The sequence below is a fragment of the Hyperolius riggenbachi genome, chromosome 4, assembly GCF_040937935.1.
Source record: "Hyperolius riggenbachi isolate aHypRig1 chromosome 4, aHypRig1.pri, whole genome shotgun sequence".
In the NCBI taxonomy this organism is placed as follows: domain Eukaryota; kingdom Metazoa; phylum Chordata; class Amphibia; order Anura; family Hyperoliidae; genus Hyperolius; species Hyperolius riggenbachi.
In genome coordinates, this window is record NC_090649.1 from 129,931,951 (window position 1) to 129,949,840 (window position 17,890).

The window sequence follows — 17,890 nt, forward strand, 5'->3', positions numbered from 1 at the left end:
ATGCCGCGGTCCCTACTCATGCCGGTGTCCCTACTCATGCCGGGGTCCCTACTCATGCCGGAGTCCTTACTCATGCAGTGGTCATTAGTCATGCAGGGGTCCTTACACATGCCGGTGTCCTTACTCATGCTGGGGTCCTTACTCATGCCGGTGTCCTTACTCGTGCCGGGGTCTTTACTTATGCCGGGTCCTTACTCATGCCGGGGTCCTTACTCATGCTGGGGTCCTTACTCATGCTGAAGTTCTTACTCGTGCTAGGGTCCTTACTCTTGCCAGGGTCCTTACTCATGCCGGGGTCCTTACTCATGCCAGGGTCCTTACTCATGCCGGTGCCCTTACTCATGCCGGTGTCCTTACTCATGCCGGTGTCCTTACTCATGCCAGGGTCCTTACTCATGCCAGGGTCTTTACTTATGCCGGGGTCCTTACTCATGCTGGGGTCCTTACTCATGCTGGGGTCCTTACTCATGCTGAAGTCCTTACTCATGCCAGGGTCCTTACTCATGCCGGGGTCCATACTCATGCCGGAGTCCTTAGTCATGCAGGGGTCCTTACTCATGCTGGTGTCCTTACTCATGCTGGGGTCCTTACTCATGCCGGTGTCCTTACTCATGCCGGTGTCCTTACTCATGCCGGTGTCCTTACTCATGCCAGGGTCCTTACTCATGCCAGGGTCCCTAGTCATGCCAGGGTCCCTAGTCATGCCGCGGTCCCTACTCATGCCGGTGTCCCTACTCATGCCGGGGTCCCTACTCATGCTACACAAATATTATACCCATTTTCTATCTTTATGCAGGCAGCTTGGTTTAAAGACCTGTACCTGTACTTAGGCACGTAAAATGCAACACCTGTACTTATGCATGTAAAATGTAGAACAGATGTATATAACCCGTAAGAGAAAATACTGTAATTTAACCTATTTACTGTACTCCTGGGGAGAGAGCACGTTAGAGTGACCTTTTCATTTTTTCTAATTTATACAAAAACATAAATAAAATGTCACTGACTGACTGTTTCTCACAGTCTGTGTCTGTGAAAGTGTGACTCACTGGCTGGCTACTGCTGTGCTGTGTGTGTGTCTCCCCTCCTGCACTGCAGTCTGTCACAGCACCGCCCGTGTGTGGAGACACTCTTGGTGTGCTGATGCTGGGGAGAATGAATAGGACTTGGGGCCGGAACGATGCTCAGTCTCACTCCGGCTAATGGGCTGCTGGCCTGGACAACGGGGTTGTGGAGCAAGCTTTGCTTGGCTACCTCTGCCTCTTTCTTATTGGCTGGAGAGACGCCAAAGCAAAAAAAGGACGTACTGATTGGAGGGAGAGTCTGATGCTTCTAAGTTCTGGTGCAGCTGCACATGTGCATTACAAAATTGCTGTGATTGCCACCTTTTTTAACCAGCGCCTTTCTTAAATGTATCACAGAATCTGCAAATTAAGGGTGATTTGGACTGACTGTCCGGGCGGCTGACAACCCTGCTTAGGGGGATTCTGGGCATCAGTAATTCCCCCCTTAAACACGCCGCTGCAGGATGTTTTTTGGAACTACAGTTACGTGTGGATCCATTTTCTATGTTCTTATCGGACTTGGTGCTCCCTGATCCAGCACAGTTTCTGTATTAGAAATTTGAGCGGGATTTCTACCTTTTTGTTAATTCAATTCTACTGGATCCAACACATGCTTGTGCTTTACACGCTGTGTAAAAATACAGTCAGCAGAACACATCTATAATAATTTACTTAATAATTTATATGAAGGAAATGCAAAGGTTTAAAAAAAAATAAAAAAAATAAAAAAATAAAGAAATATTAGAAAAGAAAGAGAAAATGGGCTCAATCCAATTCACTTTTTCTCCTAGGAGATAATTTTTCATGTTCTGTTTAACCAGTCTATGACCGCCTAACACAGATTGGAGGCCGCAGAGTAGCTCCGTTGTTTCTCCTGGATGCTAATCTCGCCAGGAGCGAGATTAGACGGGAGCTCGCACGAGCGCGATCTCACGTCACTAAACAAACGGCCACAGCGATCAGCCTGCCAGCCGCTGATTAGCACTGGCAGGCTGTTGTTTTGATTTATAATAAAAAAGAAAATGTAAATAGCACTGACATCTGGCGCAGCGCTGTACAGAGTATATTGTCTTGTCACTAACTGAACAACAGTTGCAAAATTTAACTGATATAATAGTGTGCAAGTGATTAGGGAGGCCGGCTGGTATCTTGCTATTTTGGCAGTTAAACTGTTGTTCAGGAAATGCTGTTGAAAACAAAGAAAGCCCTTAGAATCCCCCTTAAAAAGATGGACTGGCCCAAAACCTGTCATCTGTCACATTTTTTAACTGCCTACTTTTTTCGCGAAAGAACCCCTTTAAGAGAAAAATTAGAAGAAAAAATGAATTGGATCAGGCCTATTGTGCTTTATGTAAAAGGGAAGCACAAAGGGAAGTTATCCATCAAGCAAGGACAATGTGGAGATTTGGGGACACATTAGCACAGTGTGGCCATAGATGGGCAGGTGTGTGATAGGGAATAAGGAAGTCTTCTCTAAACCGACTTCCTTTTATTTAGACTGTTCAAATATAAAGCAGTAAAATCATGACAGATCTAGAGAACATCAATAGCTATTAGATAACCATCAAAGATGGTCATAGTCCATCAACAAGCTCAGTCCTCTAGATCAAGAATAGGCTGTAAGCGTGGCAGTAGGGCTTGAGGATGGGAGTTAAGTCCGAAACAGCTCTAGGCTGGTGTCTGTCGCCAGGGGAGGACTGGCCCAGGGGGACGGGGGGCAATTGCCCCCCGGGCCGCCCCAATCTTAAGTAATTAGGGCCGGCCGCTGCAGGGGAGGACTGGCCCAGGGGGACGGGGGGCAATTGCCCCCCGGGCCGCCCCAATCTTAAGTAATTAGGGCCGGCCGCTGCTATACGCAGCGGCTGCAGACATACCACAGGTGACAGGTTCGCAGTGGGGATCGCAACCTCGCGCGATATTTCCCGGCAAGTTAAAGTATCCAATCAAAGAAGGGGCTGAGGCGGCCGGCCGTGGTGTGCCCTTGTGCGTGGCTGCGCCTGCGGTGGATGTGAGCGGCACAAGGACACAAATAGCTTAGGTCCTCTTCGGCCCGGTGGGTTGACCCTGCTTGACTCCGCCCCCCGCCTGGAGCCATTGCCGCCCGCAACGTGCTGCTGTGCCTGCGGTGTCATCGGAGTGAGCTGTCTCACTCTTCAGCTTTCTGTGCTGGGGGGGCTGGGGGCCTGGAGCTGCAGCTACGTGTGGCTGGCTGGAGGAGTCGGACACAGTCCTCCCCTGTGCTGTTGTGCCTGAGGTGTTGTCGGAGTGAGCTGTATCACTCTTCAGCTTTCTGTGCTGGGGGGGCTGGGGGCCTGGAGCTGCGGCTACGAGTGGCTGGCTGGCTGGCTGTCCTTGCTGGAGGAGTCGGACACTCTGGGGGCTGGGAGTTGGAGATGCCACCTATAGCTGCTTGCTGCTGTGGAGGAGGAGGAGGTGTAGGACTGAGGAGACAGGAGGATAGAGGAGGTCGGGTCCAGGTTGCCAGAGGAGAAGGTGGTTTTTATAAATTTTGTTCCTGTACTTCTTCTCCCTTCTTGTCACTGAGTTACTCACACTTTGCTGCCTGCCTGCTACTGCTGTCAAATTCAATTCTCTGCCCAGGCCAGTGCCCAGTTTTTTTGTGTGTGATAATCATCCCCATTCTGACCCTGGCCTGAGGGGGAACGTTTTTTCTTCTTGTGGTGTGATTGGCGGCAGGGGAGGGGGGAGGCAGGCAGTTAGGCACTGTCAAACAGGTATTTGGAGGTGGGGGGGGTAGGTGTCAGACAAGTCGTTTGTATGGTGGGTGGGCAGGAGTGGGGTTAGGCATCACCAGGTAGGTAGGTTTGTGTGTGTGTGTGGGGGGGGGTTGTTTAAAGGAGTTATCAGGCATTTTTAATTAAATAAGTGCTACTTACCCGGGGCTTCCTCCAGCCCCACGCTCCCAGCATGTCCCTCGCCGCAGCTCTGCAGTTAGCCATTCGCTGCCGCTGCCTCCCAGTCCCCGGCGATGGCACCAGACCGACCTGGATGTCGGCCTGTACTGCGCCTGTGCGAGCAGCACTGTCAATCACCGCCACGTGGACCGGAGTGTACTGCGCAGGCACAGTAGTTCTGCGTCTGCACAGTACGCTCTGCTCCATGTGGCGGTGATTGACAGCGCCGCTCGCACAGGCGCAGTCGGCCTGACGTCATCGCCGGGGGTTGGGAGGCAGCGGCAGCGAACAGCTGACTGCAGAGCTGCGGCAAGGGACATGCTGGGAGCTTGGGGCTGGACGAGCCCTGGGTAAGTAGCACTTATTTTCATAAAAAAAAAAAAAAGCCTGATAACTCCTTTAAGGTTAGGCATCAGACACAGACAGGTAGATTGTGCGGAGAAATGGGGTTAGGTATCAGGTACATAGTGTGTGTGTGTGTGTGTGTCTGGGGCTGTTAGTCATCACAATTTGAAGATTTGCACACAAGAAAGATATGGCTTTGGGCTGGGGATGCCGTGAAACGGGCCTCTAGTTTGTGTTGTCCCCCCAGGCCAAAAGGTCCCAGTCCTCCCCCGTCTGTCGCCAATTTGTTTGATGCTGTGATTCTGTGTCTACCCTACTGCCAAGTTTACAGCCTATTCTTGATCTGGAGGACAGAGCTTGTTAATGAACCATCTTTGATGGTTATCAATAGCTATTAATGTTCTCTAGATTTTACTGCTTTATATGTGAAGATCCTAAATAAAAGGAAGTCTGTTTTGAGAAGACTTTTTTGGAGAGTGCTGGTCCTCGTTGGATCTGTGTCCGGCCTGGTGCTCTGGCGGACTAATCTTGCACCTGTTTAAGGTACCCCTGACCCCTAACCTGTTCCCTGATACTTTTAATATTGTTTTATTACTTGTGCTGTGATTAGGACACAGCACCATCCTCCTTCTTCCAGTGCCCCCTGTGCCCCAATCTGCTCGTCTTGAGATATCTGACCTTGATATCACAAGCCCGCACACAGCGCAGCTCCCCTGTGTGCTGTGTATTAAATGTGAAACAATAGCGGCGAGTGGAGGGGGCATAATTATGGATGGGCAGAGGGGAGGAAGAACTGCCACTTCCTTCCTGCCCATATTCAACGTTCTGCTCAGTGAAGCCTACAACTGAGCAGAACGAGGGCTACAGGGGGCGCTGGAGGGGGGACGATGGTGCTGTGTGCTAGTCACAGCACCAATAATAAAACACTATTAAAAGTATCTGGGAGGAGGGGACCAGTTCGGGGGTACTTTAAATCTGCGGGGGAGTGCGGCCTGGAGATCACATTTTACTTGTGATGAATAGGGAAACATCTACTTATCATGCATAGCGAATCATTTACTGAAGGAAATTTGCAGTAAAATTGTCACTTTAAACATGAGTTCAGTGTGCACAAATGGGATATGTGATATAAACTTACTGTGCTTCATTGCACATCTTCTTCAGCAAATCAGCTATCTTAGGGGATTCAGATCTGCGGGCAAAGCAGGAAACTATAACAATGGCTGTTTGTCTCTGTTTCTCTGGATCACAAGGCCTGGCTCTTGGTGACAATATAGCTTTTATAAAGGGAATGGCCACGTTTAGTAGCACTGATGAGTAATACATCTGCACACACAGCATACATAGCAATTGTGTTGTATGTCTAAAAATTACACTTAGGCCTCAATTCACGGAGCATTATCAAACGTTTATCAAACACTTTATCAAACGTTTGATAATTTACCTCATGGGTAAAATCTCATTTTGCATTCACTAAGGTGTTATATATTTATCAAACGTTTTATCAGTAAAACATTCGATAAATATATAACACCTTAGTGAATTTAAAATGAGATTTTACCCATGAGGTAAATTATCAAACGTTTGATAAAGTGTTTGATAAACGTTTGATAATGCTCCGTGAATTGAAGCCTTAGTTTAAAGAACTGAAGTGGGAGAAATATGGAAGCTGCCATATTTATTTCCTTTTAAGCAATAAAAATTGCCTGGCTGTCCTGCTGAGAATCGCTAGGGAATCACACACCTGAAACATGTATGTGGCAAATGCAGTCATACTAGAGTAAAACATCTGATCTGCATGTTTGTTCATGACTAAAAGCATTATAGACAAGGGATAAGCAGGACAGCCATGCAACTGGTAATGCTTAAAAGGAAATGAATATAGCAGCCTCCATAGTCCTCTCATGTCATGTGTGCTTTAGTTTTGTACATAGGTTCAGGCATCGCCCTGTCGTTAGTTCAGAGAAGAAGCAGCCCTTCCTGTGAAATGGTTCATGCAATGTCCGTGGGATCCCTTCTCACACTGGCAGATGATGAGGGGATGCATAAAACCTTGGACTATTTACATGTAGTTTTGGCTTCCCAAAACAAAGACACAGGTGTTGCAGTTTGCTGCTTGCAGTCCCCGCCCTCTTTTGGAGGGACAGTCCCTCTTTGGGAACCCAATTTTTCTGTCCCTCTTTCTTTATTATTCGCCCCTCTTTCAAAATTGATGTACAGATCTATGTAAATATATGTATTTTTGTACTGAAAGATGTGTTTAATTGACTCTTATCTTTTTTTTCCCGTTCTTTAAAGAGAACCAGAGATGAAGCACCCTCATGTATTTTATTACATTTATCAGTGGGAACATGACAGTAAACACCTACCCTGCTTTTAGTTTCATTGTTATCTGCTTAATTAGTCTATTAGCAACTGTGATAAGAATCCATCGACTATTCAGTCGAGGTTTGACCTGGAATCATTATAGCTGAGTCACTCTTCTGTGGAGTCCTTTCAAGCCCAAGCCTTCCCCCTCCTGGCTTAGATCTTCTGCTTTGCATACTGAGAGTTGTGATGACTGGGAGGGGCTGCTGCTCCTGAGAGAGAAGCTCTGTGGCTGTAATATGATCCCTGTGTGCTCTGTGTGCACTAGATTCTCATAGGAATGAAACTGCAGTTATTATCAGTGACACTTCCTACAGGCAGATCATACCAAAATGAAAGCACATAGATGAAAGGCTGCATTTAGCCTAGATAGCAGCATAGTCTCATATAGCCTAGACAGCACATCCAGAACAACTCATATAACCCGGAAGGAGAAGGGATATGAGCCGGCGGCCATATTTGATTTTTCCTGGAGCAATAATGGATAAAAAACACTAAAAAAGGCACACCAGAGTGGCGAAATTATCAGGTAGAGCATTTATTCTTTACAAGCTATCAACTGATATGCTTATTTTGTGTGAAACGTTCATCTCTGGTTCCCTTTAAATTGATATATTTCTTATATCAAAATGTACATATGAAGGAAAATGAACAAGGATATTAAGGACCAGTGTGGTTTGAATTATAAAACAACATATTTGTTTTATAATTACATTTTTATGGTATGCGTGCCTAGGGGTGTGCGGGGTGTGTGATTAGGGGTGTGGCAGAGGCGTGGCTTAAGTGTCCCTCTTTCTTATCTTAAAACGTTGGGAGGTATGCCCGCCTGTTAGTCGGCTTTGAGTCACCATGCACACCATGCATTCAGCCCTAGAAGCCTAGTGTAATGGGTGCATGCGAGACATATTGCATATTAACCAAATCTTCATGATTGCAATAACTCTTCATTGTTCGCAAAGGATATTATATTGGTGTTTCTCTTTCACTGATATACTTCTCTATCCATTGTTATCTTTTCTTTATCTTTTCCTTATGATCATGCATCATCATCATCATCTAATGTTATCTTTTATTTGATTTTTTAATGCTACCTTGTCTTTCAGTGATGCTGGTTGTTATTATTTTCTAGATTGTGTTATACACATTTTTTTCTTTTGATGTACTGTATTTAATTGTATTGTTCATCATCACTTTACATTGTCTTTAAATGCAAAATGCTCAATAAAAAAATGTATTGATGGAAGTTTTTTTTACCCTGGACTGTGTAAGCTCACACATTGCAAACGTTTATCTTGTGTTCTCCTTTCTAGGAAATGGCGGGAGCGTCAGTGAAGGTCGCAGTCAGAGTGCGGCCATTCAACTCGCGTGAAATTGGAAAAGATTCAAAATGTATCATCCAGATGTCTGGGAGCACAACCAGTGAGTATTTGTCCGCTCTGTCACTAGAGGGGGGAAGTGAGATGCTATTAATTCCGGCTGCCATACAAATGAGATGCAAATTGTATGCAGTTTGGGATTGGGCCAATCAGAATTGTCAAGACGTGCACCTGATTGGCCCAATTCCAAGCTGCGTATGTCTTGCAAAACATTAGAATGCAAGCTAAAATTATTTGCATCTTATTGATCATCTCTACATGTTATGTACTCATCTTTCTTATGGTACATTTGTTTCATATTTTTTTGTGATTAGATAATTTTGTTTGATTATTCTGAATATAAAGATTTTTCCAAGATGTCTGATCGGATATTTATTGAAAAACTGGATAATCGTTTATTTTTTTTTGCTCAAAAAAAAAAAAGTTTATTTTCATCTTTCATTTGATTCGATCCTTTTGGTTGAATAAATGGGAAAATAGAGTGTTTTTATTGTACTATGTATAAGCACCCTAAGTATGTGTGTGTAATGGGGGAATGTAGCTCAGCATTCTAGCTTTGTCCCTTATAGAGGAGCTGTCAGCCATACTATCTCAGAAAAAAAATCCCCACATATATAAGTAGATAAATACTTGCTCTACTTACATAACATATGTATTGTTCTGTCCACGTTTTTATTTTAGTGATTTTTCTACAGTAAAAAAAGAGAAAATCCTTCTTAGCATTCTCCATTTTAACTGTGTCTATCTTGAAGCCAATCCTGATGTCATTTCCTTCCTTACTCCCCTCTGCCTGATTATGTATGCATTGCCCGCCCTCCTCCCAGTCTTCAGGCACTCCAACCTAGCTCTGCAATAGAAAGTGCATTGTCTCGGCATGAGACATATTGGCCAATTAGAGAGGAACAGAGGTGTGGGAGGGGAAAACAGGAGGGAAAGAGGCTTTAGCCAATCAGGCTGCATTGGTTAAGTCTGAGGGTCAAGTAGAGAAGCAAAAAGGGACAACCCAGCATGCTCTGCAACTTCTTTTGTATGGCAATGTACCAAATAAAAGTCAGATACATTTGGGAATGATCATTTATCAAAAAGAAAAGTAATAGTGACTTTTAACTTTTGGATTGCCTGTTTGTTACACTGGACAGGTTTGATGGCAACTCTGCTGAGGGGGCTAATCTGTGGTGGTTGGGGGATACAAACTATAAATGTAAAAGCTCCAGTAATGTAATATACCATATTTTTCTGGAGTATCATGCTGCAACATAACACTATATTATTGATACAGACTTTCTGTACAACTTTAGTAGAATGGACAAATGAAAAAAAGTAAGTAGGTTAGCACCGGATTTCTCAATCATATCGCGCGCTAACTTTGCGCGCGTAAAGTTTTACACGCGCAAAGTTTTACGCGCGCTAAGTCCCATAGGCTTTAATGGGCACTTCGCACGGTGCGCCCTGCGCTCTGTGCAGTACGCGCTTAAAACTTTACGCGCATAAAGTTTTGCGCGCGTAAAGTTTTATACGCGAAAAGCTTGTTTAGACGTGCTAAGGGGGTTTTCACAGGCGTGCTAACAGTTAGCACCGCTTTGTGAATCAAGCCCAATAGATTCTTAAACTTCTTTGACCTGCTAGGTTGAATAGAGCATCAGCAGTCTTCAGGCAACCTTGGAAGTAGTTTTGTCCCCTAGTACTTCCGAAGGCTGCCCAAACACTACTGAATCGGTTGCAGATTGAGAAAGTTTAATTGGATACAGCGCAGGAACAACAGCCAGCATGGAGAAACAGGAGGGCTCTATAGTATCCAGAGGCTTACCTCCGCTTAGGTAAGCATCAAAACAGAAGTCAATTTCCTCATTTTAGGTTTGCTTTACGAAAGGTCAGGCCTGTACATTGGGGGAATGAAATGATAATGCAATGAATCTAAGCACTTTTCTTCTGTAAGAACATGTGATAATAGAAATCCCATGCAAACACAGGGAGAACATACAAGCTCTACTGCACATGATACAGGAATTGAATGCAGGCCTCTAGCACTACAAAAGTACTAGCCACCACACCATAAATCATGGTTATGGCAGGGGAAGTGAATAACATTAATTACCTGTCAGCATGGCACCAGCCAAACAGACAAATGTTTTAGGCAGCAAGCAAGCAGTGAGTTTTTGAAAGCAATGCATGGAAGCAGGAAAAAGGGAAATGTAAGAATCTTAAAGACTTTGAGACGGTTCAAGTTGTAATGAGTAAATTATTGTGTCAGAGTATCTCCAAAAGGCAGATGAACGCTCTGTGCATGCAGATCATTAACGTGACTAAACAGAACCAAGAGAGCATTCTGCAGAAAATACTGAGGTCAAAACCAAAGTGAATAAATTTGTTTTTGTTTTTTGTTTTGTTTTGTTTTATTTGTACAAAAAAATGCAATATATTATATATAGGACAATATGCATACAACTACACAATCAAAAAACACACAGTGCACCACAGATCCCAGGAGACCAACCCTAACTAACTAACTATCTACAGCAGAAATATACAAGGCAATAAGCCGCTGCACAATTCTTGCAATATATGTACATAAGGGGGTAAACATAAACAAAAGGCAGACGATTAGTCAGACATGCAAGGGTCAAAACCAGAAATATTTCGGCAACGTGATGCAATCAAATTCCTTAGAGAAAGACCTAGGGCTTGATGCACAAAAGCGTGCTAAGTGTTAGCACGCCAGTGAAAAGCCACTTAGCACGTGCAAACTGGCTCTGAACATAGTAATATGCGCGTAAGAGTTTGCACACGTACAGTTTTGTGCAGCGCGCGTAAAGTTTTGCACGCACCGCTTTGCGCGCTAAGTAGCGTAAAAAGCATACTTTGCACGTGAAGCGGCTGATTTTGCACGCTAAGCGGTGCATGCAAAACTGAATCAAGCCCCTAATGCTAGGACTGACCAGTGGCAAAAGGTGACAAGGCCGCCAGAGAACACGTTTGCTTGACACCATCAAAACTGACACAGGATTGAGCTTAAGGCAACTGGCAGAAATGGTACAAGATCAAACAGCATGGGGAGAGCTAACCCATAGAATCACCAAGAATCAGATACGACTGAATGGATAACATTATCATCATCATATACAGTATATGTTCATTTGCTGGTGGGTAACATAAGTTCATGCAAAGTCCAGAAATGCTGCCACCAGCAGAAACTCAAAGGCATACTGGTAATTGTGATAGCAGGTCTTATGGGGTATTCTAGTTCTCTGCAGTGGTTAGTATCTACCAAAAGTGGTACACCCAAGGAGAACAAGTAAACCAGTGACAGGATCAAGGGCACCCTAGCCTCACTGAAGTGTTTGGGGAACACCAGCTATCCTGCCTGATCAAATCCCACAGAAGAGGTGCTGTAGCACAAATTGCCAAAACTATGTTTTGCTCACAATGAGAGAAAGGTTATCAAAACACAGTGCACTGCAGCTTGCTGCATGTAGGGATGTGTAGCTGCAGACCAGGGGCGCTTTTAGCCTTTTTGTCACTCCAGGCAAGAAATCCTGTGGTGCGCCCCCCCCCCCCCCCCACTATAAAAAATAAATAAACACATATTATCCTATATAATAATTGGCAAGTGTCTCTGCGTCCCATGTCCCTATGTCAGTGCTTTTGCGCTACCGCCCATGTGCCACACTGACAGCCGTTGGGACAGGACGAGGACAAGCAAGAGGGCCGGGTGGGCGCATGCGTGCTGACATGCCGCGGTGACAGACCTAGAGACGTTTTGAAAAGGGCTTAGGTCGACTAATAGAGGATATAAAGCATAACTATGAAATGGGGCCCTAGGCAAGATAACACATTTTGCCCTTCACTGATGGTCACCTAGCTTATTTAGGGAGATTTGGTGGGGGTTAGCAATCGCCAGGCCCCTAGACTCTCTCCAGGCCCTGGGCAACTGCCTAGGTTTGCCATACAGCACATGCTGAAGCTATGCACCTTAAAAACAGCACCCTCACTACAAGTCCCAACATCATGTCCCCTCAGAACAACTTAAGGTATCATGTCCTTTACATTTCAGGATCAGATTATCAAGTAAAACGGTATTCATTTCAGAATACTTTTTCACAAGCATTATGGCATATGCAAATATGTTACCGCCTGTTAGGATAGGACTGAAGTGGTTATATCATGACATTGAAATGCTACAATATTAATGTTTACTTTCTATGTACATTTTATTTGAACTGGGGCCATCAAATGTGCTTCCTGCCATTTTTAAATGGGCCAGTATCAAACAGTATAGAATATGCAATTACGTTTATTGCATTATATCAACTACAACACATCCCATTTGATAGAACGAGAAAAGAGAAGGAGCGCTCTCTGGTGCATTAACCTTTTTAATCTTTCTCTCTTTCGCAAGGTAAAAAATAAAACGTACACAATTCAAATATCAATAAAACTTGTCACACAAGGTGTATATCACCATGTCCTGGAGGTGGTGTCGCCTGCTTGTTCGCCTCCACTCTATGGCCAGTAGCAGCGGGAATCCGGAGGTCCGGTAGCGCCAGCGGGGCCAGGAACACGGGAAGTGTCGGCAGCTGCCCTGCGCCTAGTACGTCATGACGCGTTTCGGCGCTCTACGCCTTCGTCAGATATGATTCCCGCTGCTACTGGCCATAGAGTGGAGGCGAACAAGCAGGGGACACCACCTCCAGGACATGGTGATATACACCTTGTGTGACAAGTTTTATTGATATTTGAATTGTGTACGTTTTATTTTTTACCTTGCGAAAGAGAGAAAGATTAAAAAGGTTAATGCACCAGAGAGCGCTCCTTCTCTTTTCTTGTTCTATCTTTTACTAGCACAATACTTTGGTCCCAGAGTATATTGGAGCAGCTTCTGGTGGACGACCCGACGTATCATTGTGGTTACATCACGTTTGAGCGCAGTGGAATAACGTGTTACATCCCATTTGATAAAATGCCATGCTATAATGCCATGAAAATAATGCCATTAAATAAAAATTGCAATCAGCAGATAACATGGCCACCTTGAAACATGTTTGGATATTAGATATCCTGTCCCCCACAGATCAAATGCAGATATCCTGCCCCCCCCCCAGATCAAATGCAGATATCCTGCCCCCCCCCCCCCAGATCAAATGCAGATATCCTGTCCCCCACAGATCAAATGCAGATATCCTGCCCCCCCCCCCCCCCCAGATCAAATGCAGATATCCTGCCCCCCAAAGATCAAATGCAGATATCCTGCCCCCTACAGATCAAATGCAGATATCCTGCCCCCCAAAGATCAAATGCCGATATCCTGCCCCCCAAAGATCAAATGCAGATACCATGTCCCCCAAAGATCAAATGCAGATACCATGTCCCCCAAAGATCAAATGCAGTTACCATGTCCCCCCAGATCAAATGCAGATATCCTGCCCCCCCCCCAGATCAAATGCAGATATCCTGTCCCCCACAGATCAAATGCAGATATCCTGTCCCCCACAGATCAAATGCAGATATCCTGTCCCCCACAGATCAAATGCAGATATCCTGTCCCCCATATATCAAATGCAGATATCCTGCCCCCCACAGATCAAATGCAGATATCCTGTCCCCCATATATCAAATGCAGATATCCAGTCCCCCACAGATCAAATGCAGATTCCATGTCCCCAAAGATCAAATGCAGATATTCTGTCCCCCACAGATCAAACGCAGATATCCTGACCCCTGTGGGAGGCGTCAAGGTGAGAAAGTTCACCTGTGGGTGCTGCTGAGAGGTGTGAGAGTTCATTGTGGCTGCTGCTGGGGGAAGAGTACGGGTAAGGCAGATATGGGGGTGGGGGTGGGAGGTGGTCACTGCGTTTGCTGTAAGAGTAGGAAAGGGTTACATGGTGCTCCCAAGGTGTGGGGAAATGTCACTGGGTGTTTGGGGAGGGGGGGGGGGTTGTACGCAGAGGTCACAGGATACTGTTTGGGGTAGGAAGAGGTCACTGGGTGCTGCTAGAGGGAGGGGTCACTGGGTGATGCAGAGGAGTGGATGTAGGTCACTGGGTGCTGCTGGGAGGGGAAGGTCATTGGATACTGCTGGGGGGTAGGAAGAGGTCACCGGGTGCTGCCAAGAGGTAGAGGAGGACACTTGGGTGCTGCTGGGCGGAGAGGTCACTAGGTGCTGCTGGGGGGTAGGGGGGAGAGGTCACTGGGCGCTGCTGGGGGTGGTGGGAGGTCACTGACTGCTGCTAAGGGGGTAGAAATCACTGGGTGCTGCTGAGTAAAGGGAGGAGGTCAAAGGGTACAGCCTGGGAGTGGGGGGAGAGGTCACATGGTACTGCTATGTGTGTGTGTGTGTGGGGGGGGTTCACAGGGTACTATTAGGGGGTGGAAGGAGAGGTTACTGGGTGCTGCTAGGGAAGGGGGAGAGATCACAGGGTGCTGTCAGGTGTGAGGGTGGAAGGTTACAGGGAGCTACAGTTTTTAGAGAGGCACCACACAATATTGCTGGGCTGCCACACACTATTGCTGTGGCAGGCTTTTACCGGGTGTGAGCAGTACATTTACCGGGTGGGGAGGCGGAGCCTATGATGGACGGGGGCGGGACTTCGTGGTAGGGGGTGTGGCTTCGCCCGTGACTGGCGATTGGCACTTACTGTTAGCAGCATGATCTGCAGATCAAAGGGCCCTCCATGCAGGTCCACTGTTTAGAAGTACGCTCCACTTTATAGTCACGGGAGCCAGGCTGAACGATGCCTGCAGAGCACCTGCTCCTCTCTCCCTTCCCTCCCTTACAAGCATGAAGCATCCTTCCCGCTCTCCACTCCTCCGACAAAACATGCAGAGGGCGGAGCCTAACGATCCTGGAGGCTCTTCACACCCTCTTCACTGATTGGCCGGCGGCAAGGGTAACAAATCCATCAGCGTGAGAGGGGAAGTGTATGCACGCAGCCTGTAGAAGCATGCAGCCAGCGTGAGCCCCAGCCGATGGAGCTCTCCTGGCTTAAAGAGGCCATGCCATAAGAGGGTTAAAGATTCAAAACAGATCGCCCTTTGACCTTTCTGACGCTCTAGGCACAGAGCTGTACTGCTTATGCTCAGAAGCGCCCCTGCTGCAGACCATTCACAGCGTCCATGCTGACCCCATCTACTTATAAAAGTGCCTAAAGAGGGCAGATACCCATATAGCACTGAATAATAGAAGGAGGTGCCCTGATGTGATGAATTATGTTTTCCTTGGCCTTCAAATACCCCAGAACATAAGAGGAATATGCTACAAAAGTACAGTAAGTGCGATCTGAAGAGTTTACATCTCACAATTTAAAGATTTAAAATATCTTCTGCTAAATACCACAAGACCCCTTCAGAAGTCTTGTGGACTTTATGTCTTGATGGGTGAGAGCTATTCTGGTGGTACAATTGAGACCTACACAATATTAGGCATGTGACATGATGAGATAAACATACATATATTACCAGGACTACTAAGGACTTGTCCGTGTTCCCTTTTTTATTGATCATTTTTCATTGCAAAGTTTTATAAACCAGTGCTTTATCTATGCAGATCAGGCAGTTAGACTAGCCATCAATTTCAGAGGCAGGTCTCCTGTAAAGTAAATAGAATCCAAAACACTTGTATCTGGCCGAACAAACACTCCTGATTACTGGATAGTGCTGAAACATTCAGAAGCTCACTAGTTTTCTGTGTGGGAACTGACTGAAGAAAATTTTAAATCACCCAGACAAAGCTGTTGTTTGAAGTACACACTTAGAATTACAGCCGTTAAACTGAAAATAAGATTATGAGACTCCAGAAGAGTTCTATTTACCATCAGTACCACACATACAATTATTTCTAAGTTTGTTTTCTGTTCAGATTTGCTCTAATGTATTGGCCTATTAGCATCTGCTTGGATTAGTTGAATCTCTGATAACCATCTTTAGATTCTAGTTTGTGAACGTAGGCAAAAGTGCCTGTATATCAACCATTAATTAGTGTAGTGGTGGAAATAAACTTAGTTATTTGGTCCTCTCTTCCTGAATTCATGTGGTAGACCTAGTCTTCCTCAACGAAGGTGTTTAATATTTTGTTCACTTTTTGTTTCCATAGTAACCAGTAGAGGGAGCCAGGGTTTGGAAAGAGTCCATTTGCATTCTGGGATTTGTAGGTTTTAGCTTGTCCTCCATTATCTGGTGATGTAAAACTCAATGCCCATGACCTCTTTATTTTCCTGTGTCCCTTAGCTCAATCTTTCAGCTGCACTGCTTTGTGTTTGTGTGGTGTCAGAGGGATTTGGCACCAGTCAGGACATGCTGACTGGGCACTGTTTTCCTGAGTGAACAAAGCAAGCCTGTGTGTCCACATAATCCCACACTGTTGAGAATGGAGAGGGGAGAGGAGGCTGGTCAATGTCAGTGAGGAACGTATGAAAATAATATCCTGATTACCACTAGCACCGCACAGTTTATGCAGGTCTAATATTATATAATGTAATATAAAGCAACTGAACAGGGCTGGTAGTTCCTAGACTGAGAGCCATGGCATCCGGCGGCTGATTAATTCAGTCTGAAGGCACGAACCAACCACGCTCAGGGCCCTCTGCATCCAGACTTGCACATTAACATGAATGCTCAGCTCAGTGCTCAGCTGACGTTGCTGGAGCGGTTTGTCTTGGGGAAGATATACAGTGAACTGGCATGATTTTCTAGAATGCTAGATGTCACAGGAGCCCTAGTGGCTGACCGCACTTAGCCTTCTAAACGGTGCCAGCGCACAGATCGTGCGAACTCTGGTCGCAGTCAATGCGCAGGAACCGTTAAGAATTAGCCGCAGACAACCCAGAAGGGAGCCTGTGAGACACGGGTAATTACAACGTACACACGATTCCACGGTATCTGCCACCACCACTGGTATGGGCCAGTGGACCCGATTTACTGACTGACTAGTCCTGCGAATAAAACGGTTAAACACACGGTATTCTGTCTAGCCAACAACAAACAAACAGTAGCGTATCTTCAGAGACCCGGGATAAGCTCTGTGTGTGCTGATAAGCAGGGTAGCGGACACTGAATGACTTGGAGAAAGTCGTTTATTCACGCAATATAAATAATTAATATATACAGACGATTATTAAAATCAACAATTATTAAAACAGTTATAGCCAGTATAAAAAATAAAAGAAGGGAGAAAAATACTTAGTTCCTGGAAAGATGTCCTTTTTGTGGGAAAAATCAGAGTTCTGGGTTTCAATCAAAGTTCAGAGTTCTGGGTTTCAATCAAAGTTCAGAGTTCAGACCAGGTGGATGCCAGTATATCCTCAAGCTGGCACCGATGAGTTCAAGATGTTTTCAGGGTGGAGGACACTGAGTTTGGCTCCTCTGCCATTCTTATGCCCCTGATTCAGTAGGAGGGAGTGAGGGCGGGCCCACACACCCCCTTAGAACATGAGATGAGTCCTCCCCTTGTCCTGGGGGACCAGAAATCATGCCTTAACCATATATGGGCTCTATCTCACAGAACCGTACAGGTCAGGGCAGATTTACTAATATTTTCAGGTCTGCCTCGATGTACCCAGCAGCCTGATACCAAACATGAGGGGTGGGACCCCTGTGGTATCATTAGGGCACTGTTGAACTGCCTAACGGGCAGTCTTTACCTCAGAAGGTTCTGAAATGTTCTCAGAACCAACGCCAGACCGGGCCCTACATGCTCTGTTAGTTTGGAGGGTCTGCCAGCCTGGCAACACAGAAAATATGATACATATAGCCGTTTATGGAATATGATCTACATTTGGGATTGATAGCAGGTCATTCCCAGGCAAAGGCTCTTTGAAGTTTGGGGCAGCTA

At 45.7% G+C, this 17,890-nt stretch overlaps 2 protein-coding genes across 14 annotated transcripts in view; one reads left to right on the forward strand and one right to left on the reverse strand.

Annotated features, from left to right (window-relative positions):
* KIF1A (kinesin family member 1A) overlaps positions 1-17,890 on the forward strand; it is a 246,538-nt gene that overhangs the window by 77,113 nt on the left and 151,535 nt on the right. For all 13 annotated transcript variants that reach the window (XM_068280653.1, XM_068280654.1, XM_068280655.1 and 10 more), the window contains exon 2: positions 8,002-8,110. In XM_068280653.1, coding sequence (XP_068136754.1) covers positions 8,005-8,110 — 106 coding nt within the window. In that variant the 5' untranslated portion in view covers positions 8,002-8,004. The remainder of the gene's footprint in view (positions 1-8,001; positions 8,111-17,890) is intronic.
* Positions 179-703, reverse strand: LOC137504707 (processed variable antigen-like). Its single transcript, XM_068233293.1, has one exon. The coding sequence runs from the start codon at positions 701-703 to the stop codon at positions 179-181; it is 525 nt and encodes a 174-aa protein (XP_068089394.1).